This window comes from Erpetoichthys calabaricus, chromosome 5 (genome assembly GCF_900747795.2).
Source record: "Erpetoichthys calabaricus chromosome 5, fErpCal1.3, whole genome shotgun sequence".
Taxonomy (NCBI): domain Eukaryota; kingdom Metazoa; phylum Chordata; class Cladistia; order Polypteriformes; family Polypteridae; genus Erpetoichthys; species Erpetoichthys calabaricus.
In genome coordinates this window covers 7,696,407-7,724,140 of record NC_041398.2, presented here as the reverse complement: position 1 = coordinate 7,724,140, position 27,734 = coordinate 7,696,407, and the positions used below count along the sequence as shown (strand labels likewise).

The following is a 27,734-nucleotide window of genomic DNA, read 5'->3' as shown; positions in this document are numbered from 1 at the left end:
CAAGTGATTTGATCGTTAACAGCTTGCAGCAGTCATCATGTAGTGTTCATCTCATGTGCTTAGTAGCCTGTAGCAAAACTGGCACACTGAACTACAGCATAAATTATGTCAACAACAAATAGCGTCTATAACACCATAAATACAATTTGGCTGTTGTTAAAATGTGTGTGTAAACACGCCATTTCAATCTGTAAAATCTCTCAATGTCACTCCTTTACAGCCAGTAGAGCACTGACAGGTGAACACAATAGGACATCCTCAAACAGCACGTACAATCGCTGGCTCAGCTCTGCAAGGAAATGCCATCACCAGTGACATTCCTCATTTTTCTGGAGTGGTTGTGGTCATTTCCACAGTTTACGTCTTGCCATCAGCTCTATCTAGCTGCTCCTAAACTCCACATAATGTTTTTTTCAACTCTTCCATCTCTGCTCCATTGTGCTTGTCTGTCAGCATTCTATGGGCTGTAATGGAGTGAATGGCTGTTGTTTTCATGTCTCAACTTTGAATACTTGGAAATGTTCAGTTCATATTTATTCATTTCTCCAGGCAGCACACTGTTACTGTGAACATGAGATGATATGCCACGGAGTTCACTCTATGAGTCAGCCTGGCCCAAATCGAGAAGCCAGGTTTATTTCAGTCAGTTTCGGTTCCAGCAAAGAGGATTGGGGCAAGTTGTGCTTGGTAATCGAGGCAACTAAAGTCTAAAGTTGCTGTATTGCTACTCACAATTCATTTTATTTTCCACCACTTATGCCCATACGTCCCTTTCCTTAGCCACACTTGCCTACTCATACTGTGCTACCTCAAGGCATTCTTAGGCCATCTTAGGCCATAATCCTCCCAGCGAGCCATGGGTCTTTCCCAGAATTTCCTCTCAGCTGCTTTTACCCATAAAACCTTCACAGGGATGTGTCCAGGGGGTATCTGTATCAATACCTGAACCACCCCAACTGGATCCCCTCAATGTGGAGGGTCAGAGGCACTACTCCTGGATGTCTACACTTCTCACCCTATCTCAAAGGGAGAGTCCAGCTACCCTGTGGAGAAGGCTCATTTCACTTGCTTGTACCCGTCATCTCATTCTTTCAGTCATTACCTAAAGCTCATGACCATAGGTGAAGATAGGGACATAGATTGACTGGTAAATCGAGAGCTTTGCCTTGTGACTCAGCTTCTTCAATACTACCGATCAGTATAACATCAGCATAACTGCATTTGTCACCTCAGTTCATCACTTAATCTTACCATCCCTTTTCCCATCATTCATGGTATTTAAACTCCTCCACTTTTGAGGCAGTAACTCAGCTCCCACAGTCTAGCTTTTCCTACTGAGGACCATGGCCTCAGATTTGGATGTGCTGAACCTCATGCCACACCATTCACGCTCAGTCACAAACCTTCCAGATGCATATTGTAGTTTGCAGCCCGATGAAGCCAACAGAACCACATTGTCCACCAAAAGCAGTAATGTAATTCCAAGGCCACTGAACTGGACTCTCACCCCCCAACCCACCACCCCTAAAACACCACGGTATGCCTTGATATCCTGTCCATGAAAATCACATACAGGATAGGAGTCAAAGTACAGCCTAGGTGAAGTCCTACTCCGACTGGAAATGGTGCTGATGTTTTTCAGAGTATGTGGACACAGCTCTCACTGTGTTTATACAAAGACTGGATAACTCATATTAGGGGCTCTGGAACCCCATACTCCCCAGCACCCCCACAGATTTACTAGAGGAACATGATCATACACCTTATTTAAGTCCTTAAAACACATGTTGACGGATTTGCCGTACTCTCATGCCCCCTCCAGAATCACTGGGAGGGTAAAGAGCTGGTCCACCATTCTACTGCCTAGGTGAATCCACATTGCTCCTCCTGGATTTGAGGTTCCACGATTGGATGGAGTCTCCTTTCTAGTACCCTAGCATAAGCTTTAACAGGAAGGCTGAGGAACAATGTACCCCAGTAGTTGGAGCACACTTTCCAGTTCCCCTTTTTAAAAATGGAGACCACCACCCTGGTCTGCCACTCCAGAGGCACAGCTCCTGATGACCACACAACATTGAAAAGGCTTGTCAGTCCCTCAGTGTCCAGAGACTTCAGCATTTCTGGGTAGATCTTATCCACCCCTGGTGTCTTGCCACTGCAGAGTTGCTTTACTATCTCGGCTTATCCCCTTCATCTTATGGCTCTGCCTCCTCTACAGAGGATGTGTCCATTGGGTTCAGGAGCACCTCAAAGTGTTCCTTCCACTGCCAGACAACATCCTCAGTCCAGGTAAGCACTTCTCCACCCTTTCTGAGAACAGCCTGGGTGAGTCCCTGCCTTCCATTTTTTGAATTGCCTGAAGGTTTGCTAGAACCTCTTTGAGCCCAACTGATATTTTCCCAACTCACTTTCCATGGTCTCTTTGAACTCCTCCCACACCTGGGTTTTTTCTTCCCTGTCCTTTTTGCCTATCGGTACCTCTCTGTTGCTTTGGGGGTCTCCTGTGCTAACCATACACAGAAGGCATCCTTTTTCAGCCTGATAGCTTTTCTCACCTCTGGTGTTCACCATTGAGTCCTTAGGATGCTACTTTGAGATGCATCTATGGCTTTCAGGTCACAGCTCTTTGCAGCTGCTTCCACAGCGGAGGCTATGAACAAGACCCATTTGGATTGGATGTCCCCAGCCATCCCAGTATGTGGGAAAATCTCTTTTGGATGTTGGTGTTGAAAGTCTTCTGGACAGGGGTCTCAAGCAGATATTCACAATCAACACTCATTGCTTGTTTGGCCTTTAGGTCTGTCCAGGTGCCTCTGTCACCATCTGACCCAACTTACCACCAGGTGATGATCAGTTAAGAGCCCTTTTCCAGCACTTCACCCAAGTGTCCAGAGTATATGGCTGCAAAATCTAATGACAAGATTATGAAATCAATCATAGATCTTTGGCCTAATGTGCTCTGGTCCATTAGTACACTTATGACCCACCTTATGTTCAAACATGGTGTTCATTATAGACAAACCATGCCTAGCACGGATGTCCACTAACAAAATACCACTCGGGTTTAGATCAGGGTGACCATTTGTCCAAATCATTCCTCTCCAGGTGTCATTTTCCACATAGGTGATGAAGTCATCCAGCCGAACTATGGAGTCTCAGCTGTGACCATTTCCATTATCCCCTTCAGGCCCTTCAAGAAGGCCAGCTACTCCAAACTGACATTTAGTTCATAGGCACATATGGCAGTCAGAGATCTCACATCTGTGAGCATCAGCTGCACAGAGGCAGCCATCTTGTTCTCCAGAAAGCACTCCAATATGGCATCGACCAGGCAGAGACACAATAAGAAGCCCACTCTCACCTGAGGCATTTCACCCCGGGCATATCCAGAGTAAAGGAGAGTCCAGCCTCTGTTGAGGGGTTTGGTTTCAGAACCAATGGAGGACGTGAGCCCAACTACTATATATCTAGTTGGTAGCTCTCCGCCTCACCCTCCAACTCCAGCTCCTTCCCCACAAGACAGGTGACATTCCACGTCTATCCCAAGAGTCAGTTTGTTTGTCTGGGTGCCCATTCACCAAGGCCTCTGCCTTTGACTGCTACCCACATCATATTCCACCAAGACCCCGTTCCTCCAGTAGGTGGTGGCAACACAGGAGTTATTAGTCAGTTAGCTAGTTACCTTATCATTTAAATGAATCTAATATGTTAATTACAAAATGGTAAAACATTATAAGTTATGATATCCATTGAAAACAGCAACAATTAAAAATATACAACATTTAAATTATCTGTTTGTTATCATGGTACTTTTTTTGTCAGTTAAGCATTTCTAATGTTTCTGCTTTCTGAGATCTACAATTGTTTAAATTGTACTGCTATGTTCCTTACAAAAGAATTAATATTATTTATTGAAATTATGCTAGTGGCGCAGTGGGTAGCGCTGCTGCCTCACAGTTAGGAGACCCGGGTTCGCTTCCCAGGTCCTCCCTGCGTGGAGTTTGAATGTTCTCTGCGTGGGTTTCCTCCAGGTGCTCCGGTTTCTTCCCACAGTCCAAAGACATGCAGGCTAGGTGCATTGGCGATTCTAAATTGTTCCTAGTGTATGCTTGGTGTGTGTGTGTGAGCACCCTACGGTGGGCTGGCATCCTGCCCGGGGTTTGTTTCCTGCCTTGTGCCCTGTGTTGGCTGGGATTGGCTCCAGCAGACCCCTGTAGTTAGTATATAGTGGGTTGAATAATGAATGGATTGATGAAATTATGCTATAATAGGGAATAATTATATCATTATTCCCTATTGTTCTTTTTTGTCAACGAATGGCAAAAATAAAATACATAAAAATGCATTATAAAGGTGTGTTGGTGTGCTAGTTATATCATCATCAAGTTATAAAAAGTACCACAACACAAAAGTTGAAAGCACTTTGAAGGATTCCACAGTGGATAAGGATGCTGACAGAGTTTATTATTATTAGTTGCCGACCCTTTTACTTACCATTGGAGTATGCATCGATTGTGCTTGTCGCTGTATACATCCCTCCAACCACTAACACCAGTGATAGGAGCGAGGCGCTAAATGAACTCTACCATGCCATTAGTGAACAACAAACAGCAGATGGATGTCAACCACGCAGATTTATAAGCTTTATTGCCTAAATTACACCAACATGTGGATTTTCCTACAAAAGGAGACATCTCACTGGATTCGGTGTACACAACCTGCAAGGGAGCCTACAAGCACCCCCCCACCTAGGTCTCTCTGATCACATCACCATCATGCATACAGACCCAGAGTGAGAACCATCACACCAACACAAAAGCAGGTACGTGTGTGGCCAGAGGGCACTTCCAGTGCTCTGAGGGAGTGTTTTAGCACTACAGACTGGGACATTTTCAAACAAGCAGCCACTTACAATGACCACACAGACATTGAGGAGTACACTGAGGTAGTTACAGCATACATTGCAAAATGTACTGATGATGTCACCCATTACAAAAATATCACTGTTTATGTTAACCAGACTGCGCTGGGTTGGCACCCTGCCCGGGATTAGTTCCTGCCTTGTGCCCTGTGTTGGCTGAGATTGGCTCCAGCAGACCCCTGTGACCCTGTGTTCGGATTCAGCGGGTTGAAAACTGGATGGATGGATGCTAACCAAAAGCCATGGCTGACAGGAGAGGTTCACAAGCTTCTGAGGATCCATGATGCAGCCTTTAGGGCCAGTGACACTGCAGGACTAGCAACAGCCAGAGTAAACCTGTCATGTGGCATCAGGGAAGAAAAAAAGCAGTACAGCAAGAAAATAGCTGGACACTTTAGCAACACCAGAGATGCACAGTCTCTCTGGCGTGGCATCCAAACCCTCACTAATTACCAAACCCCCACCACAGACCTGTGAAGGTGACATCACACTGCTTAACTGCCTAAATGACTTCTTTGGCTGGTTCGAGACACAAAAGATCACACCGACACAGAAAACCACCCTGGGCAAGCAGGCCATATGTCTGGCCCCAGCCAGCGTGAAGAGAACCCTCTCTAGGATCAACCCACGGAAGGCAGCCAGACGAGACAACATATTTGGTCGTGCTTTGAAGGATTGTGCTGAGGAGCTCAAGGATGTCCTTGCTGGCATCTTTAACATCTCCTTGGACCAAGCTGTTGTTCCCACATGTTTTAAAGTCACAACCATAATTCCTGTCCCTAAGAAGCCCCTCCCATCTAGCTATAATGACTATCAGCCCGTAGCACTGACATCCACCATCATGAAATGCTTTGAGCGGCTGGTTATGCAGAGCATTAAGTCCGTTCTTCCCCCTCCCATGACCCGTATCAGTTTGCATACAGGTCAAACAGGTCCATAGAGGATGTCATTTCTGCTTCTCTCCATCCAGCCCTCACCCACCTGGACTCAAAGAACTCCTATGTGCGAATGCTGTTCTTAGATTTTAGTTCAGCATTCAACACAATCATTCCCCAGCAACTAATACAAAAACTCAGCCATCTGGAACTCAAGACCTCTCTCTGCAACTGGGTGTTGGACTTTCTTACAGAGAGGCCACAAAATGTGTGGGCTGGCAATATCTCCTCTAAGACCATCACGTTGAGCACAGGGTGCCCACAAGGGTGTGTGCTCAGCCCATTGCTCTTCACCCTGCTGACCCATGACTGTGTACCAATCTACAGTTCCAATCACATTGTCAAGTTTGTGGACGATACAACCGGGGTCGTCTCATCACCAACAATGACAAATCCAACTACAGGAATGCGGTGAGCCAACTGGTCCAGTGGTGTAAAGACTACAATCTCTTCCTGAATGTGGGAAAGACCAAAGAGATTGTGGTTGATTTAAGGAGAGGTCATTCACAGCTCCCGCCACTGACCATCGATGATGTAGCTGTGGAAAGGGTGAGTAGCACCAAGTTCCTGGGGATGTACATCTCAGAGGATCTCTCCTGGTCAGATAACACTCACTGGACAAGAAAGCTCAAACCCGCCTCTACTTTCTACGCAAACTGAGGAGAGCGCAAGTTCCACCCCTCCATCAAGTGCTCTTTCTACCTGGGCACAATCATGAGCATCCTCACTAACTGCATCTGTGTATGGTATGGAAGCTGCACTGCCTCCTGTAGGAAGTCCCTGCAACGCATAGTGGATGCAGCCAGTAAGATCATTGGTGCCTCACTGCCCTCCCTCAAGGACATTTTCCAAACCTGTCTCACTGGTAGAGCCATCGGCATTGCTGGTAACTCCGCCTCACCCCTTTCACTCCCTTTTTAGCCTCCTCCCCTCAGGGAAAGGTACCTGAGCCTCCGGGCCCGTTCCATAAGACTGTCACACAGCTTCATCCACCAAGCTGTCAGGATGCTGAACTCTATTCACTACCTTCTCCCCTCGCTCCCTGCCCCTGGACTGTAACAAGAGTCACTATCTACAAGTACCCTACCTCAGCTGGTATTATATAAGGACTCAATATTACATCTGCTGCTAACTGTCTGTCTTTTTGTACATCTCATAAGCTACTCTAGAATGCACCTTCTCAATTTTTTTTTTACTGTAATTGGCTTTTGCGCTAATGACTATTAGCACAGGTCTAGTTTATAAGTTCTAATGTTATTTATCTTATATGTTGTACTTTATACTTTTTATATTTTATTGTACTACGAAGTTGAGAGAGAAACAGTATTTCGATTCTCCTGTATGCTCTGCACATATAGTGAATTGACAATAAAAGGCTATTTGATTTGATTTGATTTGATTTGATTTGATTTGATGTATGTGGGCTGTTGAGAAGTGGAGGGCTTGCTTGTGGGGTTGAAATTTACTTTCCACACCATCATCAGGCTTTGGCCACTCTGTTGTCCTCCAAAATGTCTGTTTGCCCTAGCATGTGGATGGCACTCTGGGCAGTGCCACTGTACTGTTTTAACTACACTGCGGCTTATCATCCAGGATCACAGAATCACATTGCTGACTGCTTCTCTTGCTTGTCCTTCCCTACTACTGCTGAGACCATTTCTGACAATGAACCGGAGTTTGTGGTGATCTAGTCTCTGCCTCTAACTGCACTGTCACTGGCTGAGTTTGCTTCTGCTTCTGTATTTTGCAGTGAATGAGCTACCCTGCAAACTACAATTACTAATGGTTAGCCATCTTCTCTTAATGCTGTTGATACAGTTGCACATCTATATTTCTGATTATGAGATGAATTCAGTAGACAAGCTGTTTATGTGTTCTGTGGTGCTTGTCTCATTGCTCATTTCTCTCAGCATCACCTATTGGTTGCATTCACTCATCTAGGTCACCAATGTAATGTTTAAATTTGACACCGTGTGCGTCAACAATATTGGTGGCCAGGGGCCTCATGTATAAACGGTGTGTACACACAAAAATGTTGCATACGCCCTTTCCCACACTCACATCGTGATGTACAAAAACTAAACTTGAAGTGAAGCCACGCAGATTCTCACACAGCTCAAACCATAGCGTATGCAAGTTTTCGGCTCGGTTTTGCAAATTGATTCACATCCCTGACGCGGTTTTATCAAAAACACTGACATTAACCGCATATCGTTTTTTAGTTTAAGGCATCTGATTGTAATCAACCTGTAACCATATAATGGTACATGGCATGGCAAAACTATTCCAAATACTATAGCTGCTTTAGCATTGTTACTCTCAATGCACCACTCTGAATGTGCAGTGGGGTTAAAGTGAATCTGCTCAATTGCAGATTGTGTCAGGAGAGGGGAGAATTATTCTGGGTACAGCATCTAGCACACGCTACCTCAGCCATGCGCACAGTCTATTAGAACTTCTCCCATCTGGCAAACGCTTCAGAGCCTTTCCTGTACAGATCTCGCGGTTCAGAAACAGTTTCATCCCAAGAACTATAAATGCACTCAATCAGTCCATCAAGTGCTCCTTGTAGAACTGTTTGTACTTATAAGTACAATCACCTCACTGTAAACTTATATTACAGTTGTAATTTTGCACAACCTAAGCCACTTATGCTTTCATATTGTACATTTACATTTTTTATTGTGTTATTATTATTATTGTTGTTGTCATTTTATCATTTTTTTAGGAAAATAAGTTTATGGAGGATTTTCATATTGAATCTCAATTTATCATACAAAAACAATAAAGGAATTCAATTCAATCCAATAGAAGAGAGCGTGTATTTACAGATAATGACGACTGGCATCTAAGTCGATATAGATTTCCAGGTGCTATCTTCTTGGAGCTCTTGATATTCATTTTTCAAATGAAATGCAGTAAAGCATGCATATTACATTATGCAGATAAATTTTTAACTTCATTTAAATAATGTATACTCTTATTAAATGCGTGGACACGGTGGACAGCACTAGCGATGAACTGGCACTCCCTCCATGGATTGTTCCTGCCTCACGCTGTATGCTTGCTGGGACTAGCACAACCCTGGATAGATAGATGGCTCAAATAATTAAACATCTACTAAGAAAGATATTTCAATGTTCCTTAAAAGTTTTGAAGAATCAGTGTTCTAAGCTTACAGATGGCTTGACATCTATTACAGAGCTGATTGTGTGGCGATTGTTTACTTGGAGAAAAAAAAGTAAGTAGGGGAATTGTGGGTTAGTACGTTTGAAAGAGGCAGTACTGCTGCAATAAATTATTTCATCCAGGGTCGTGCACGGCATAGCAAGCATCAATTGTTTCTTCTCCTCCTAACATTCCTATAACTTTGATAACTTAGAGAAGGGAAATTACTATGGGATGGACAATTTCATTAATAATGAGCACCATTATAACTAGAATCAATAATCAGTTTAACAGCTCGCTGTCTTGGTGTGCTGAGGGCTGCCTGGCTCTCACATTACAAATCTGTTTATGGTGATTAATGTGTTGTGTTTTATATTCATTTTATTCCATTTGTAAATGTGCACTGAGCTCTGACTCTGACTAATGTGAAGTGCAGTATACAATAAATAAATAAGAAATACTGACGTAAATTAAATCCCCTATGACAGGTCATCTCTTCTGTCACTTTTTTGATCTTCACTCTTTGAGCTCCTGTCTCACATTAACTGTTCATCCTCAGTGTCTCCTCAGATGTTCTCTCTGTGAGCTCTCAGCTTTCTCTTTAAATCTCCTCCTCCTCTTCACTGAGCTCAGATAAATATTCACTTTCATTTCTTCACAAGTCACTTCCTTGTTTGTTTGACTGATTGTCTCTGCCTGCCTCTCCTCAGACTGACGATGGCTGAAGCCCACCTGGGTGGATTACAGGATGAGTTTACCTGCTCGGTGTGTCTGGATACCCTGACTGACCCTGTCACCATCCCCTGTGGTCACAATTTCTGTCTGAAGTGCATTACCGACTGCTGGGATCAGAGCAAAGAGAACTTCTGTCCGCAGTGTAGAGAGAACTTCAGGACGAGGCCTACTCTGCGAAGAAACACTCTGCTGAATGAAGTCATCAAGAAATTCAAAAAGACAGGACTCAGTTCTCCACCATCTCAGAATTATGCTGGCCCAGGAGACGTGGAGTGTGACTTCTGTACTGGGAAGAAGTTCAGAGCGGTGATGTCCTGTATAACCTGCTTGGCCTCTTTCTGTCAGACTCACCTGCAACCTCACTATGAAATAGCAGCCTGGAAGGGACACAAGCTGACTGATCCTAATAGAAATCTAAAGGAGAAAGTCTGTGAAAAACATCAGAAAAGTCTGGAGATGTTTTGCAGAACCGACAAAATGTGCATCTGCATGATGTGTGGAATGACTGAACATGACGGTCATGAAAAGGTCGAGCTGAAGACAGAAAGAGAAGGAAAACAGGTGAGTGGAGTTTAGTGTTTAATGGAAACTCGATACAAAAAGGAGTTGAGTGATACGTAAATGTAGTTTGGCAGAGAAATGTATTCCTTCATGCTGAGGAGTTTGATTTTGCTTGTGTAGGACAGCAGGGAGCGGGAGCCTATCCTGGTGTGACTGGGTGGAAGATATGAAACAGTCCAGGATGAGATACACAGTGTGATCCATGGACAGTCTAGTGAGCTGAGTGCTCTCATTAAACTGAGCGGAGGTTCTTTGTGTTCTGATCACTTGTGTCTCAAGTACCTCAGGCCTCTCTAAGCGACACGTTGCACTCACATGTCAGTTAATATTGATGTCTGGGATGAGATCCAAAATTCTTACAATGCTCCAAAAGTTTAAGTGGCTTCGTAATAAAGATGTTCTCACTTTATGAAGTTATTAAGTAATTCTGCACCTACTTAGTGATCAGACATAATTTCATTTAGTCAGCTCCTTGATAATTACACTGTATGATTGTGAGATGGAAAAATTTGGCAAACAAGTGTAGATCATCAAGCCCGTTTGTTTAACTAATAGCTAAGCTGCCCTGATATTTCTTCCAGATTCTTCTTAAAGGTTCTCAATGTTTCTCCTTAAACTCCATGTCTCAGTAGTTTGCCCCTCAGTCCCACAACTATTTGTGTAAAGAAGAGCTTTCTGGCTTCAGTTTGACATGAATGTCCCCTCAATTTCCATTAATGTCTTTGAGAATGTAATTCACCCTTAGGAAGAAAAAATTCTGTTGGATCCACTTTATCAATACCCTTCAGGATTTTAAATACCTGGATGAGGTCCCCACGCTGTCTCCTCTGCTCACACTAAACAGGTTGAACTCTCTGAGTCTGTCACAGTTGGCCTTGTCCTGAAGTCTTGAGATGTCCATGGCTGCTCTCCTCTGCTCAGCTTCATGTGCTGCTTTGTCTTACTTCTGTTTTACTTGAATATCAGCACCTCAGAAGATTCACCCACATTTTTAGAAGTCCTGTGTAGCTCCTCACATAAACTGCTCCAAGGCCTCTTGATTGACTGACATTTCTTCATTTTTGAAGTAAAAGGATTCTAATTTTCCAGGTCAGGCCATTTGACTCTGCTCTCTGCTCTTTACACCAAGAAATCAAACATTTAGCAAGTAACAGTTTAAACAGTTGTGGTATTTATGGGCTGTTCTTCTGCTTATTAAATTTATTTGAATCACTTAACTAGTTCATGGACCATGATGGAGAATCTGATTTTCAATCCTGGTCTCTTTATGTCATCTATATTTTAAATTTTAACTCATTTGGGTTCTTTAAATAAGTCAATTCCTGAGATGCCCCAAAGGTAAACATCTGGTTTTAAATTTTCAGTAGTTGTTTAATTTAATATATTTATCCTAAAGTGTCTGAGTTTATCAAAGGTTCTGCTATGTTTGGATGATGAAGAAGCTTTTGACGGAGTTGAAAGAGGATATTTGTGTACTGAATTGTGCAAATACAGCAGTTCAGAAGTCTTGGTTTGTATAAATAAGATCCATTGTGACTCTTCACTTCAGAATGTGGAACCAGACAGAGATGTCCATTATCACCAATGCTTTTTGTAATTGCTATTGAACACTTAACTGTTCATTTCCAGAAGTACTCTGAGGTAAAAGACATCATAGTGAAAGGTGTTGAAAAGCAAAATGTCTTCCTGCTGACCTGGTGTGCTTTATTGCAGATCCAAAACCCAACATTGTTCATCCTCAGTCCAGCTCTTTTAAAATTCTGTAGTGCTTCCATGTTTGCTGACTGTTCCTGCCTTATATGCCCTTCTTTTAAATCTGCCCCTCTAATCCTCGACTGTCTACCAGTTGGTCTCTTTTAGACTTTGAAACATTTGCATCACTAGAATTGACCCGTTTTAGATTTTCTTTACACCTTTCAGTCCACACCTTCTGATCTCTTGATCCTAATAGATGGACGACCACTACCCCTCAATTCTGTCCTGATTATTACATAATAAAGACTCTGGACAGGCTGCTTCTTCTCTCTTTGGTGTTTAAACATTCTGTGTTAATAAATAGTTAGGAATTACACTGATGAACTCCTTCTCTGCTTCATGGGGTTTCCCAGTTAATATTTGGATAATAAAGTCCACCTTTACTATCATATGCTCTGTAAATTTGAATTTTTTCTAATAGTTAAAAACTTAGAGATATTTTTCAGTTTGCAGTGTTTTTTGTATTGTCCTCGTCGCTACAGGCTCAGTTCACTGGAGAGAAGCTGACAGTTAAAATACAATTACAAACTTTACAAATTACAACATGTACACACATAATAATAAAGATTAGGTTAAACAGACATTAAACAAAGCAACTTCAACTGAGTAACATAAAAGGATCAAACAGGACACCTCCATTAATATCACCATCGAGACAAGGCCAGCTAACAAAATAGGAGAGGAAAACAGAAACTACAACTGTCAGCACATCTGGAGGAAATAAACCTCTGGAGGTTCAGCGGCCATTATGAACAAACAGAAGTCAGACACATCTGAAGACCTCATCCTACTGGCCCTCCACCTCCTGCTGGTCCTTCTATTGTACACGTCTGTGCTGGGCAGGCTAATCAGTCCTTTAACTCTTTAATTCCAAGGCTCCCGATACCTCAGGTGTCTCAGTCATGGGCTACTAAACAGCTTGGCAGTGGAGAAGAGGAATAGCAGAATACTGAAATGAGAAGAGAAAGAGAATAGTGGGTGATTGGCAAGAGTTCATCAAGATTAAATTACTTACACTTTTTATATAAATGACTAACAAACAGAGACGTAATAAGCACAGCTAACAGTCAGCCCTACCAGCTATGCCAGGCTAAAGTGGTGAGTCCTCAGCCTGAGAGTGAAGGGGCATCTCTTATATGAGCAGGCAGATCAGATCACAGCTTTGAGACCCCGCAGTGTAAAGCTTAAACACCTTCTGCTGTTGTTCTAATCCTTGGACTCTTTAGTAGACTGAAATCATGAGATCTGAATGTGCACTCGGTGTGAATGTGCAGATTAGTTCAGATATGTACAGTAAGTGGGGCCTCAGCCATTTAAAGCTGGATATGCCTGTTTGACACTCTTATCTGTATTTGGTGGTCTGTAGCCCACTCCTAATGTCAGGCCTGTACCCTTGATGCTCTCTGCTCAAATCTCTGTACCCTCACAGATTTGAAGTGGCCGGTTATTAATGAAATTCTACACCACCAGCACACACTGACATTTCTAAATCTAGGGTATCCATTTCTGTTCTCCTCATCCTCACCCCAAGTTTCATTTGCTGCCATTCATTTGTTTTCTTTTTGATGACCTTGTATATTATCTCCTGTTTAAAATGTATTGCCAGTTTTACTTTGATTTATCGCCTGTAGTCAAGACATTTCAAAGTTAACTTTCACACTTTTATTATTCTCACGGCCTGTTCGGCTCCATGAACTTCTTTTTTTTTTTTTTTTTCTTTTTATTAATTTTTATTGTAATCATTCCATACAAATAGATCAATTTATAACCAAACAAAATTGAAGACAAATCAAACCCCACCCCTGAGAAGGAGAGCTTAGCTAAAGGAGAATTGCTTAGGGCTTTATAATAAGACAACAATAAGCAAAGGAAAGGGAGAAATAAATATATATGTAAATAAGAGATGGAGAAGGGAATTAAATGCAATAATAGTTATTTCTCTTATTCTAAAATAATATTGATTAGATCCTGCCAGGTTTTGAAAAAATTTTGTACAGATCCTCTAACTGAGAATTTGATTTTTTCCAGTTTCAAATAATATAAAACATCGGTTTCCCACTGACTTATAAGAGGAGCATTAGCATTCTTCCAATTTAACAGAATAAGTCTGCATGCCAAAAGTGTAGTGAATGCAATCACCGTTTGCTTGTCCTTCTCCAATTCAAGTCCGTCTGGAAGAACACCGAACACAGCTGTTAGTGGGTTAGGAGGGATTGTGACCCCAAGGCTGTCTGAGAGGCACTTAAAAATTTTGGTCCAAAATGATGTTAATTTGGTGCAGGCCCAGAACATGTGACCAGTGAGGCAGGAGCTTGGTTGCAGCGCTCGCAGGTTGGATCCTGTCCTGGAAACATTTTGGACAGTTTTAAGCGAGACAGATGAGCTTGATACATAATTTTTAGTTGAATAATTCTATGCTTTGCGCATATGGAGCTTGAGTGAATTCTCTGCTTTGCTACCTTCCACTCCTTTTCTGATATATTGATTAAGAGATCTTCTTCCCAATGTCCTCTTGGATCTTTGAAAGGTAGGGACTCTAATAAGATCTTATATATTGCGGAAATGGTGTTTAATTCCTCAAAATTGAGCAGTATTTTTTCCAGCATTGTGGAGGGTGCAAGGTGGGGGAAATCGGGCAATTTCTGTTTAACAAAATTTCTAATTTGAAGATAGTGAAAGAAATGTGTAGCTGGGAGGTTGAATTTCTCTTGCAGAGGTGCCACTGATAAAAGATTTTCCATCTTAAAATGCTTTCTAATTTGGTTCCATATTCTGAGTGAGTAAAGCACAATTGGGTTATTAGTATATTTGCGATAACTTGCATTTATTGGAGAGCAGAGCAGGGAGTATAAAGAAGTACTGCAGGATTTTACTTCTATTGCGGACCAGGCCTGTGTATGTTCATTTATTTGTGTCCAGATTTTTATGGCTTGTATGTTTGCTGCCCAGTAATAAAACTGAAAATTAGGTAAAGCCATGCCACCTTCTGCCTGAGGTCTTTATAGGGTTGCTCTTCGGATACGTGGGTGTTTTGAGTTCCAAATGAATGAGGTTATTGTTGAATCTAACTGTTTAAAAAACGATTTATTGATATATATTGGAATGGTTTGAAATAAAAAAAGAAGTTTAGGAAAGATATTCATCTTAACAATATTAATTCTTCCGGCTAGAGTGAGATGAAGGGTTGACCATCTATCAAGGTCTTGCTTAATTTTTTCCATACAGACGGCAAAATTTTGTTGATAAAGAGCTTTATGTTTACTTGTGATATTTACCCCTAGGTATTTAAACTGATCTGCTATGGTAAAAGGTAGGGTGTCTAATCTAATATTATATGCTTGTGAATTCACTGGAAAGAGTATACTTTTATTCAGATTAATTTTAAGACCAGATATCTTTTGAAATTCTGTTAGTGCTGTTAAAACTGCAGGGACAGTGTTTTCTGGGTCTGATATATATAAGACCATATCATCTGCATATAGAGAAATTTTCTGTTCCAGTCCTTCTCTGACAATCCCCTTTATCTGGTAAGAATTTCGGCAGTGAACCGCCAGTGGTTCAATGGCGATTGCAAACAACAGTGGCGACAAGGGACATCCTTGTCTGGTGCCACGTTCTAGTTTAAAGTAGTCTGAGCAAATGTTATTAATACAAGGCTCCATGAACTTCTAAGCCTGGCCTTTCATAAACTCACCTACAGCTACACTTGTGTTATTTGTGTTAACTTTCACTCTCAGAGATTTTCACTCTTTTGCAACTTATGGTTATGATTATAATCTTTTAATTTATTAGCCTTATGTTTTTATTTTCCAGTCCTATAGTTTGTTTCTAATCTCAGGTTTTCCTCCTGTGCTACTTTAGTGTCAGTTAAAATTATGAGGTGAACCATCCTGTCACCGTTCATTTCTCATCATTTATTAAGATTTTCTCTTTTATTTGCTTTTTTGTCTCTTTTTTCTTAGTTCTTGTTTCATTTTTCCATTTTCCACGTTACGTGTTCTTATGTTGGTTGTGATGTTTACTTCTTATTTACAGGAGTTTAGTTCTCATCAACTCTTATTTTTTCTTTTTTCTAATTAGTCTTTTCAGAAAATTGATCTTATAGTTCTAAAGAAAGAGTTTTTATGCCCTAGAAACGCATCATGTTTTTTGAAGTGTTTGATATTTGAAGTCTGTTGACGTAATAAAAATGTTTCTTCCCCACTGATGTAGACGTGAAGTGAGTGGACTGATCTGCCCAATCTGACTCACCGATGCCCGCAGGTCTCCATTTGTCACAAATTCATCACTGTTCTTCATCACAGACTCACATCTTCTTATTATTTCTGATTTCTTTTTCTCTTCTGCAGTTTTATTTCAGCTTCTTGTCTAACTGATTATATGCCCAGACACTCATTCCTTTAAACAATTTAAGATCTGTTACGTCTCTCTCGTTCATTGGCTCATTCATCACTGTATTGATGTTATTTTACTATTTCATATTTATATATATATGTATTATTTTAAGTTTGATGTTATTTTCTGTTCATATTATATTTATCTATTTCTCTTTAAAGTATATGATTTGTTTTTTATTTTAGTATATTTTCTTTACTTTTTTGACTTTCATATTAATATCCACCCCTCCTTATCCCTTAGTCATATTAATATCACTGCCTGTTTCTCATTATGAGTTTGTAAACTTCGACTTCTTAAGGTCCTTGTTAAAAGTCCACGACTGACCTCCTTGTTTGACTTCCCATAACATCAGTGGATCCCATGCCAGTGGTGCCGCTGCCATCTGCTGTAAAAATCCCCCTGATGCCCTTTAGCCCTGTGCCCCTCCATCTTAAACACAATGTGAGCCTCATGTTAAACTCTCTGATCTCTCCAGTCCTCCCAGGAGTGTCTTGTGTCACAGACAGCACTTCTGAATAAGACCACCGGGTGTCTTCTCCTCCATTTTCACTCTTTTCTTACACAAATGCCAGCCTGCTCTTACTTTTGTCACTTACTGTGACGTTGACAATGACAACTGGATCTGTGCCTCTCTGTAAAATAGCCAAGCCACATGCCCTCCAAGTCATAAAGCAGCCCACTGTGTGCAACTCGTTTGCTCTTCTTCATGTTTGAACTCTGAGTTAGTTAACTTTCACTTATGTTATTATTTATTTCTCTGATCTTCAGTTCTAATGTTTTCTTTAAGTATTTGTATTTGTGACTCCTTTGATGTATTGTCAGATTTCTCTGAGCTCATTAAACTCCTCTTCAGATTTCACTTTTTACTGAACTCCTCGGACTCACTCATGTCTTCTTGGCCTCAGTTATCTCACTTGACTCCATAAAATGACCAAACACTTGACAAAGTTCTCACAAGTCTCAACTCCACAATGGCCTTGTTGGTCCTACAATTGCAGTCCTTAGCCATCCAAGGTCTCCTGGGTTTGCAGGTTTCTTCAGTTTTTATGTGTGAAGCTCTGATATCCTGGTTGTCGAAGTGATGTCCTCTCAATCTCAAGGACTGACTCGTACACTGGTGAGCCTTCAGACTGTCTCCTTTATTTGTAGCTCTCTTCAAGCTCAAACTCCATCTTGAATATAACTGTTGAATTAAACCTTTATTTGAATGTTTTTGTGATATTCATATTTGTTTAATTAAAACTCTTTGTGTCACCTACTGTGTCAATATGAAGACAAGTGTGACAGAAACAGTAAGTTGTATCATGGAATGTGAAATAAATGTATTGTACAAATTTAATCATTCAAAATGACACCACGAACTCAGAAAGTGGAAGAGAATTCTGATAAGACCTCCATGTGTCCTCTTGTGTGTGTAAACAGAAACAGCTGGGGGCGACACTGAGGGGAATTAGGAAAAGACTTGAAGAGAAAGAGAAGAAACTGAGGGAGACGAGGAAGACAGCGGAGGAGATGAAGGTGAGTGGAATTAAGATGACACTTCTTATCAAAGAGAGAAGAAAAACTAAAAGGGTTGTGAAAGTTTGTGGTGATGATGTGTGAGGACAGGGAGATGGAGAAGGAGAGAAGATAGTTTATTGTGTCCTTCATGGCGTTTCACTGCTGACAGCATTTCATGTTTTAGTCATTAGGAATTCAGACCACAAGACCCTCATGTCCTCAGGTTTCTCATTCCTACACTAAAGGTGACTTCACTCCCCTAACAATAACTCATAATGAAGGTTGGCACAGATGTTCTGAGTTGGATCAGTCAACACAACATTCCCTAATGGACTTTCTCTGTTCATTCTGATATGTCGCAGCTTTACTGGACTCCATAAGTGAAGGTGTTAGGCTGCTGGACTGAGTGCTGATAACGCGCACCTCCACCTGTTTACATGCTGATCTGCTGAAACGGGCCGATTGCTGCCACTCACCTTCCTAAACTAATATAAAGACAGGCCAATGTCAGCCCATGAGGAGTCCTGCTGTACATTCATCTATTGATATCATTAGTTCTAAGCAGTCAAATGAATATGTACAGTATGTGTCAAAAAGACAGTTATAAGGCAATTTCAGAAAAGAAGGAAAAAAGAAACAATTAAAAAAGAAAGACACAAAGATGACAATGACATTCAGTGCACAATAATCCCCCATACATGTGAATAAACATATAGAGAGTGAAATACACACCTTAGCCCTTCTGAAGTTCACACAATACTCCAGAGTTCAAGTTGTCTGATTATAATGTGGAAATAAATTGTAGAAGATGGCCAATGAAAGAATCTGAAAATTAAAATGTAAAATGTTTTCCCAGTCAGTCCTGAGCCATTAAAATAAAAGGACTGCAGTGAGCTCACAGAGTCTGCAAGTTGGGATTAAATTCAAGATTCATGATCCCTGGAGATGATCGCTGACCGTCACCTATTTAGACAGGTCTTCAAAGATGCAGTTCCTTTTTACAGATGCTGCTCTGTTTAGTGAGTCTTTCAGTTGTTGTTCTCTTTCTCCTTTCATATAATTGTGTGATTTATGCAAATTCCTATTACAACCAGTTGTCCAGCCTTCAGGTGTTCTGCAGCTCTCAATTACTCGTCTATTCCTCAAACAGGATGTATGGACTATCTTCATGCCCACATAAGCAGACCAGACAGACAAGTGGCAAACACACATTTACTATGCATTGGAGCTGCAATTTAACCATTCATATTTAATAACAAAGGACAGTAAGGTGGGGTGGTGGTCTCTTCTGTTGCCTTCCAGATCACCATTCATGGTCCATGAAGTGTTTACCACTACTGATATCTCCAGTTCATCTCCAACATTCTCACATGTCAGTTTGGTTAATTGGCAATAACTGTAATTTGCCCCATTAGGATTTTCACTGTGGATTTTTTTGTGACCTGGACACACATTTGACTGTCACACTGTCCAGAGTTGCTTCCTATTTCATGCCCAGTTCTTCCAGGATCCATTTATAAGAATGTTCTCATCAGCAGAACAAGAACTCTTCACACACACTTCTGTGCCTGGACAGACTAAACCTTTCCAATCTGATTTATTTAGCAGAGACTTCCATTATAAAGATCAGCGCCATCTGGTGTACTAAAATAATAAACACATCAGAATCAGACAACTGGGGTGTGTCCTTCTGTTCAAAGAAATTGGGTGGAGTATAACTTGTCACTCAATATGGTGCAGTCCAGAAAAGACACAGAAGTGACAGTCAAGGAAGAGCAAGTGACTGAACGTGAGCCCTCCTGCCAGACTGACCTCCATACTGGTTTATACTTTTATGCTTTTCTTGTTTTATTGTAGAATTCTGGCACATTAGTGAAACATGAAATCCTCATCGAAACCCACATTGACTGCTCACTAGCACTCCTCACCTAGATCTGTGTTGCTCAATCTTTTCTTTATAATTGTTTTCATTAATTTATTTGTGACTCATATTATGCTTAAATTAATGCTCCTCCAGTTGAAATATAACTCATTGCAACTTCCCACCCAAACATTTAGATGTGTATTAAGCCATCTAATCTTCCTAATCTCACATGGACTGGTGTGGCACAGGTAGAAGTCCTGAGAGTGACCACTTTGTCAGTTCTGCTCCTCAGCTTTACACTCAACTCTTACATTTGTCCTTTAGAACTGGCCATCTGTCCAACCTATTTTGATTATTCTGTGACACCTGAACAAGCTTGATAATGACACCTGGATCCTCCACTTCTCTGGCAGCCATCCATAGAGGTTTACTATCTGTGTACCCAGAAGACAACACAGCATGTGAGACTGTCTGTATCTGGAGCAAAACTCATCACAATTCTCAAAATAACTAAATTCCTGACTATGACTACTTTTAGTGCTCCTCATCCCTACCTACTATCTCAGAGATGATCCTGGACAGTGTGCACCTCATACACTACACTTACACTTGACTGTGTCCTACTTGCACACTAACCCTCATTCTATTGACACTATGGTGACCCATAAAAGAATGAGTCAAGCTGACAATGGCAGTTAGTAGTAATAATCCATCCAACCATCCAACCCACTATATCCTAACACAGGGTCACGGGGGTCTGCTGGAGCCAATCCCAGCCAACACAGGGCACAAGGCAGGGAACCAACCCCGGGCAGGGTGCCAACCCACCGCAGGACACACACAAACACATCCACACACCAAGCACACACTAGGGCCAATTTAGAATCACCGATCCACCTAACCTGCATGTCTTTGGACTGTGGGAGGAAACCGGAGCGCCCGGAGGAAACCCACGCAGACACGGGGAGAACATGCAAACTCCACGCAGGGAGGACCCGGGAAGCGAACCCAGGTCTCCTAACTGCGAGGCAGCAGCGCTACCACTGCGCCACCGTGCCGCCCCAGTAGTAATAATAAAAAGTAAAATAAAGGAAATAAAAATACAACAACCTGGTAGATAAAGACTCCGAATTCTGAGAAATACAATTGAAAACAGATGGTGATGGTTAAAAAGCAAAGAGTTTATAAAGTTAAATGAAATCAAAAACCCCTTGATCAACATCTAAACTGTCATGTTTAATATCTCTGTCTGACAGGTTTGATAAGATGACACCTCACACTCTAAACAGGAACACAACTATTATATACTGGTCTCTGGTCCAAATATATATATACTAGGGGGCTCTCTGCCACTCGCGTTGTGAAGGGGGGTGCTGAAAGCACACCAAGGAGATATGGTCAGATCAGCTGTTGGCTTGCTGCTGGAGCTGCCGAGCTGCATGTTCTGCTTGTCATGCTGTGTGTCGATCATTTAAAAGCTTGTAGAGCAGCTGTCCTTTTGTCTCACTGCCTTGTCTCATGGGACATCAAAGTGTCTTTCCGAGAAGGTCACATCACATCAATATGACCAAGCTGTGCGCTGAGCTTACTCTTGAGCATGCAACGTATAGTTGGCCATGTGAAAAGCAATCTTGCCTCAAATCAATGCCAACCTTTTGTAGGGTCTGTCCCTGACACTTATTAATTGTCATTGCGAAGCAGAGCCTTACTGGAAATTGGAGGCGTTTGAATTGAAATGGGAGATCAGAGGGTATAACGGGGATGCGAGGAATAAAAACTCTCTCCCCTGAGCCACTGCCAGTAAAAATAGTTGCCTCAATTAGGTTCTTTTGCAAGCATGTGACCTGAAGTCTCGTGCCATTATAAAGTTTTGGTGGCTGTAAGTTTCTCAATAACATCATTTGTGCCCCAACCTTCAAAATTAGATTATGATCAGGAGTGCCTGGAGGATTCAGAGTGTGGACCGAGCTGCAGGCTGTGGACGTATATATGTACGTAAGTAGGATTCAGTTAGCGTTGGGAACCCGCGTACCAAATTTCTTGAAGATGGGCCCATTAAGTAACAAAGACCGTTGGAAAGTTCAATATGTCGGCCGACAGTGGTGTCATACCACCGAAATAAGTACGTACATCGGTTTCGGTGAGCGCAGGGAAGCCGCCTACCAAATTTCATGAAGATGGGGCCATAAATAAGAAAGTTTAACATGGTGGACGTTGTCAACCGTTATGACCGTTACGTGTAGAATTTCTAAATGAAACCTGCTTAACTTTTGTAAGTAAGTTGTAAGGAATGAGCCTGACAAATTTCAGCCTTCTACCTACACAGGAAGTTGGAGAATTAGTGATGAGTCAGTGAGGGCTTTGCCTTTTATTAGTATAGATGTATATGTATATATGTGTGTGTGTATGTGTGTTTGTGTGTGTACATATAAATATATATATATATATATATAGTTATATAATATTTATATAGATATATATATATATATATGTATATAAATATATATGTGTGTGTATGTGTATATATATATAGTGTATATTATATATATATATATTGTGGCAGACGGCTGGGTGCCACCCCCAGCTGGGACGCCCAGGAAGACAGGAGGAGGGTTCAGGCCTCCTCCAGAACACGAGAGGGCGACCACCCTGGTTCCATTAGGGGCCATGGGTGCAGGGCTTGGAAGCCCAACCCTGTAGGGGCCCGTGGTCTCCGCCAGGGGGCGCCCCCATGCCTGAGGAACCCGGAACCCCAACACTTCCGCCACACCAGGAAGTGCTGGGGGGAATAAGAATGGGAACACCCGGAGGACTTCCGGGAACACAGCCGGCACTTCCGCCACACAGGGGAGTGGCTAGGGAGTGTTGGGGATCACCTGAAGACCATCCGGGCACTTATAAAAAGGGGCCGCCTCCCTCCTATCAATGAGCTGGAGTCGGGAGCAGGAGCAGAACGAAGCTCCTGGAGAGAGAGAGAGAGAGAGAGTGAGAGAGAGAGAGAGAGAGAGAGAGAGAGAGAGAGAGAGAGAGAGAGAGAGAGAGAGAGAGAGTAGAGGTGGTCCAGGGACAAGGCGAGAGAAGGCCCAGGAGAAAGTTGACTGGGGCTGAAGACTTTGTTGTTGTGCGGGACTGAGTAGTGTGTTGTGGGAAGAGAAAATAAAAGGAATTTTGATAAAGATGCAGTGTCGGTCTGATGGTGTCCGGGCAAGTATGACAATATATAGCTGTACCCGGCCACACGTTGCTGTGGCTCAGTCTGGTTAAATTGAAAAGAAAGAAAAGAGAAAGCGCACGTTTCTAATATGCTTAATTTCACAATGCTTGTGGGTATACAATATTTTTTGTTGTTCCATTGTCTGTGCAGAATGTTAGACTGAATAATATTGTTAAGTTCATAGACGTCTTTGTTTTTGGCTGCAAGAATAGCTCGTTCACTCAGCCAATCGTGATTCTTATAATTGGTTTGAATATTGGGAAATACTTTTTCAACAAATTCTTCTTTTGACGTCACTAAATTGCAGGAGTTATGAGGCAATGAAATTCGTCCTGAGGTCAGATCAACCAGCACCTTTCCGTTCCCAGTTTCCAGATTTCTCCAACCCCGTTATTGACAGTTTGCATTATTTGATCGTAAATGCCTTTTTGCTGAAGCGTTAGCTTAGGAATATTTGATTGCACATACGACAAAAGATCACCCGTGTTGTAATTTTGTTCACGACGTAATTCTACATCAAACGAAGCAGCAGCAGATCGATTCGGTGATGCTATTCCCAATTGATTGAGAACTTTGTTCGCGATTTCTAAGCACAAATCTTCAATCATTATCAACGCTTAGTTGTAGATGTCTGCTGTGAAATCCATGTTTAGATTTGAATTTTACTTGCGTATTCGACTGAAAATATCTTCAGCCATGTGCGATTTATATTTCTCCCATAACTGTATTGGAGATGAAGGAGAGCAGGCGGTCAATATGATTGCAAACAATGCACGAATTTGATTTGGATGTGACGTGTTGCACGCGTCATTAATGTATACATCCCAGTGTCTGTCGTTCTACAATAAATTTAGAGCTTGACATGTACTTCGGAAAGTGGCATGTGTAACGCCGTTGACAATTCTCAGTTGCTGGAAAGACGTTGGACCGGGCACATTTACTAACAGCATGTGAACAAAGAAGCATTCATCTTGATTGGGATGCACGGTGTACAGTCTGCCTATCGTAGTTTCTTTGAATATGCCAGGTTGTCCGTTGACTCGCTCTCCTCGTTTGCGTTGTTCAAATGATTTTCTACTCACATTCCATGTGTAATACGTAGGCACTTCCGAATACAGCAGTGTTTTCGCAAACGCGTCATTGTGACATAACGTAAAGAAAGCAGTTAACGTTGTAGCCGGTGGATTCAGGGCTATTTGTTGCACATTTGCAGCTGTGAAATAAACGCGTTGTCCATTTTCTAGATGTACTGCTAAGTGAACAACATCTGGACTTCGTTCATGTATGGGAAATGAAAGAATTCACCTTACAACTTCATTGCTGCTTATGTATCTTCCAGCCTAATACTGTGCGATTTCATCGATATGTATGACCGCATTCCTATCACTTCTTTCTGGTTGCACGCCAAAAACTGCCATGTCGCTGCCTTTATTCACGTACTTACCAATGTATTTGATCGAAACATTGAAATAGAATCGTAAAATATTTAGTATGGCGTGTATTGCTTTTACGTCCAACAGATGGCGCTGTGTTTTCAAAAAAAGCATGTTTTTACCTGTCACAGGTGTGCCATCTATATAATATGTATATAAAAACACGCGCGTATTTGAATGCAACGTTGTGTCAAAATCTCAAAGCAATCGGTGAAGAACTTTCGGAGATTTAAGGTTTTCAACAAACGAACATTTACATTTTTATTTATATAGATGTGTATATATATATATATATATATATATATATATATATATATATATATATATAATATATGGTTTTGGCAGCTAAGCGCTTTTTTTCCAACCTAGAAGACGTCTCTTGAGATCCGTTTAATCGCCTCGTTGATTGCATGTCCTCCAAGGTAGTTTCAATCCCCATTTCCTGCACCGAGTCATCTCCCCTTTTTTGAGTGACTGTGTTAGTCGCCGTACTTCGTACAGGTCTTTGAACGCACTGAATACTTGTAACTGGTGTCGCCCGTCGGCTACTTTCGACAGGGAATGGAAGCAATTGTCGAGTAACAAAAATTATTTGTAAGTGATTTTGCATTGAAGAAATAGTAAAAACTTGATCACTTGGGTCAATACCTAAAGAAATACACACAGCAAATGCAATTGCGAATACACCAGAATCTGTATGATTTAATTGTTGCTGTGTGTCTTCATAAACTATAGGAGGTTTGTAAGGAAACAAAGCATGCTGATCTGCTCCCATTTCATCTTACAGTACTCTACGACCCGGAACTGATCTGATGTTCATACTAACCTGGCTTTTGGCTTATGGCTCCGGGGCGATCATGCCTGAAATTACCAAGCGTTACTGTTTATAGCTGTGTATTGGAACATCCAAATCCTGCTTCTTCCTCCTGCTGCTTGCTATCGCCCCTCACCTACGCTACCACACCCGCCTGTCCTACCAGCTCCGTTGTGCTGTGCTGCTTCTACACTGCTATCAGCTAAGTATCACTCACTATTTTAGCGCTTTGAGTACTGAGAAAAGCGCTATATAAATGTAATGAATTATTATTATTTATTATTAAACACTAAAGTACAAAAACGAAGTAGAAAGTAACACTAAACCACAACACCGCCGGGAACACCGCCGGGAACACCGCGTCTACTAATCACTAAGAAACACTAAAGGAAAAAATACAATTCAGTAAGTACCGCGTCTACTAAACAGTAAATCAGTAAAGGAGAAAGGACTAACCGCGTCAGCTGTGGAGCTCAGCTCGGAGCGAAATGAAGTGAATGGGAGGGGAGATGATCACGTGACTCTAACACACGCCTTAACTCTCCGTCCCTCCACAAACACACAAACACAGCCACACGGATCACAACTCTCCTTTATAGATATAGATAAGGTCTTTTATACGGTTTGCATATTTGCAGCTGGAGATCCACAAAAGGAGAAAAATGAATCACGTATCAAAAAGTAGTTTTTATTCCTGAGCTTTCAACCCCTGCCAAGAGTCCACACCCATTGTAATACGAAGGAAACAAAAATGAATGACAGACGCTATCTCTTCCATCTTTTCACTTCAAACGGATACTCAAAAACATTCATTAATCGGAGCTTACACAGAAGAAGCCAAAAAACTCAGCAAACAATCGACTTGAATCAGAACCCCCACCTCACCTGGCACTCACTACCTTATCACCACAAGGTGTCTGAAGACACAGCGCGCATCCTGGCCAAGTCAGGTGTCAGAATAGCACACAAACCCATGAACAATTTGCACACGGTCCTCTTTAATGCTAAAAACAAGAAATCGATAGCAGAAACACGAAACTCAGTTTATAGTATTTCATGCAGTTCTTGCTCAGCGGTATACATAGGACAAACTTCAAAAAGAATCGCAACACCTATACAGGAACATCGCAACGTCGTCAGAAGAAAGGTCTCACTTGCATTGATCTATACGCATACTAAATCAACAGGACTTACATTTAACTGGGACAACATACAAGTAAAATTTAAGGCCAGAACTAAAAGTGCCAGAGAGTTGGCCAAATCTTGGCTATCAAATGAGAACGCCATCAATAGACACTTGGACATAAATCCAGCATATGTAAACTTAAGAAGAACATCCATCCATCCATCCATTTTCCAACCCGCTGAATCCAAACACAGGGTCACGGGGGTCTGCTGGAGCCAATCCCAGCCAACACAGGGCACAAGGCAGGAACCAATCCTGGGCAGGGTGCCAACCCACCGCAGTAAGAAGAACATGTTCATAATAAATAAACTGTACACCCCCCCCCCCCCCTCCTGATCACACTAGCTCTCTCACTCATCAACACACGAGCCTGCCTGCTCTCATTCTCTCTCTCTCTCTCTCTCTCTCTCTCTCTCTCTCTCATTCTCTCTCTCTCTCTCTTACATTGCAGCAGTTCAGCAGTTCACGTCTGACCGAGAACAATGCAACACATGTGGAAATCATCAGCGCGCACAAACCGAAAGGGAAACTGGCTTGTTCGTATACTGAGTGTGTGGTCGTGAACAGAGGCAAAAGTTTGGCGAACTTTTTGGTCGTAAACCGAGTTGTACATGTACCAAGGCATTCGTGAACCAAGGTTTCACTGTATATATATATATATATATATATATATATATACATATATATATATATATATATATATATACATATATATATATATACATATATATATATATATATATATATATGGGCAACACGGTGGCGCAGTGGGTAGCGCTGCTGCCTCGCAGTTGGGTGATCTGGGGACCTGGGTTCGCTTCCCGGGTCCTCCCTGCGTGGAGTTTGCATGTTCTCCCCGTGTCTGCGTGGGTTTCCTCCGGGCGCTCCGGTTTCCTCCCACAGTCCAAAGACATGCAGGTTAGGTGGATTGGCAATTCTAAATTGGCCTTAGTGTGTGCTTGGTGTGTGGGTGTGTTTGTGTGTGTCCTGCGGTGGGTTGGCACTCTGCCCAGGATTGTTTCCTGCCTTGTGCCCTGTGTTGGCTGGGATTGGCTCCAGCAGACCCCCGTGACCCTGTGTTCAGATTCAGCGGGTTGGAAAATGGATGGATGGATGGATATATATATATATATATATATATATATATATATATTTTACAATAATATAATCATTAGACAAATACAGGGAATTCAGCACAACAAAGCTCGCCAGTCCTATTCACACAGCTCTTCTAAACACACATCAAGTTC

The 27,734-nt window shown here is 41.8% G+C and overlaps 3 protein-coding genes across 4 annotated transcripts in view; 2 read left to right on the top strand and 1 right to left on the bottom strand.

Annotated features, from left to right (window-relative positions):
- Positions 1–27,734, top strand: part of LOC114641537 (tripartite motif-containing protein 16-like) — a 721,005-nt gene that overhangs the window by 226,614 nt on the left and 466,657 nt on the right. The window lies entirely within an intron of this gene.
- LOC114641514 (gastrula zinc finger protein XlCGF7.1-like) overlaps positions 1–27,734 on the bottom strand; it is a 688,851-nt gene that overhangs the window by 613,545 nt on the left and 47,572 nt on the right. The gene's annotated exons all lie outside the window — the stretch shown is intronic.
- The window catches only part of LOC114643095 (tripartite motif-containing protein 16-like), a 31,052-nt gene continuing 13,044 nt past the window's right edge, over positions 9,727–27,734 (top strand). The window contains exons 1-2 of the mRNA XM_028791787.2: positions 9,727–10,320; positions 17,896–17,991. Of these exons, the coding sequence (XP_028647620.2) occupies positions 9,742–10,320; positions 17,896–17,991 (675 nt within the window). The 5' untranslated portion in view covers positions 9,727–9,741. The remainder of the gene's footprint in view (positions 10,321–17,895; positions 17,992–27,734) is intronic.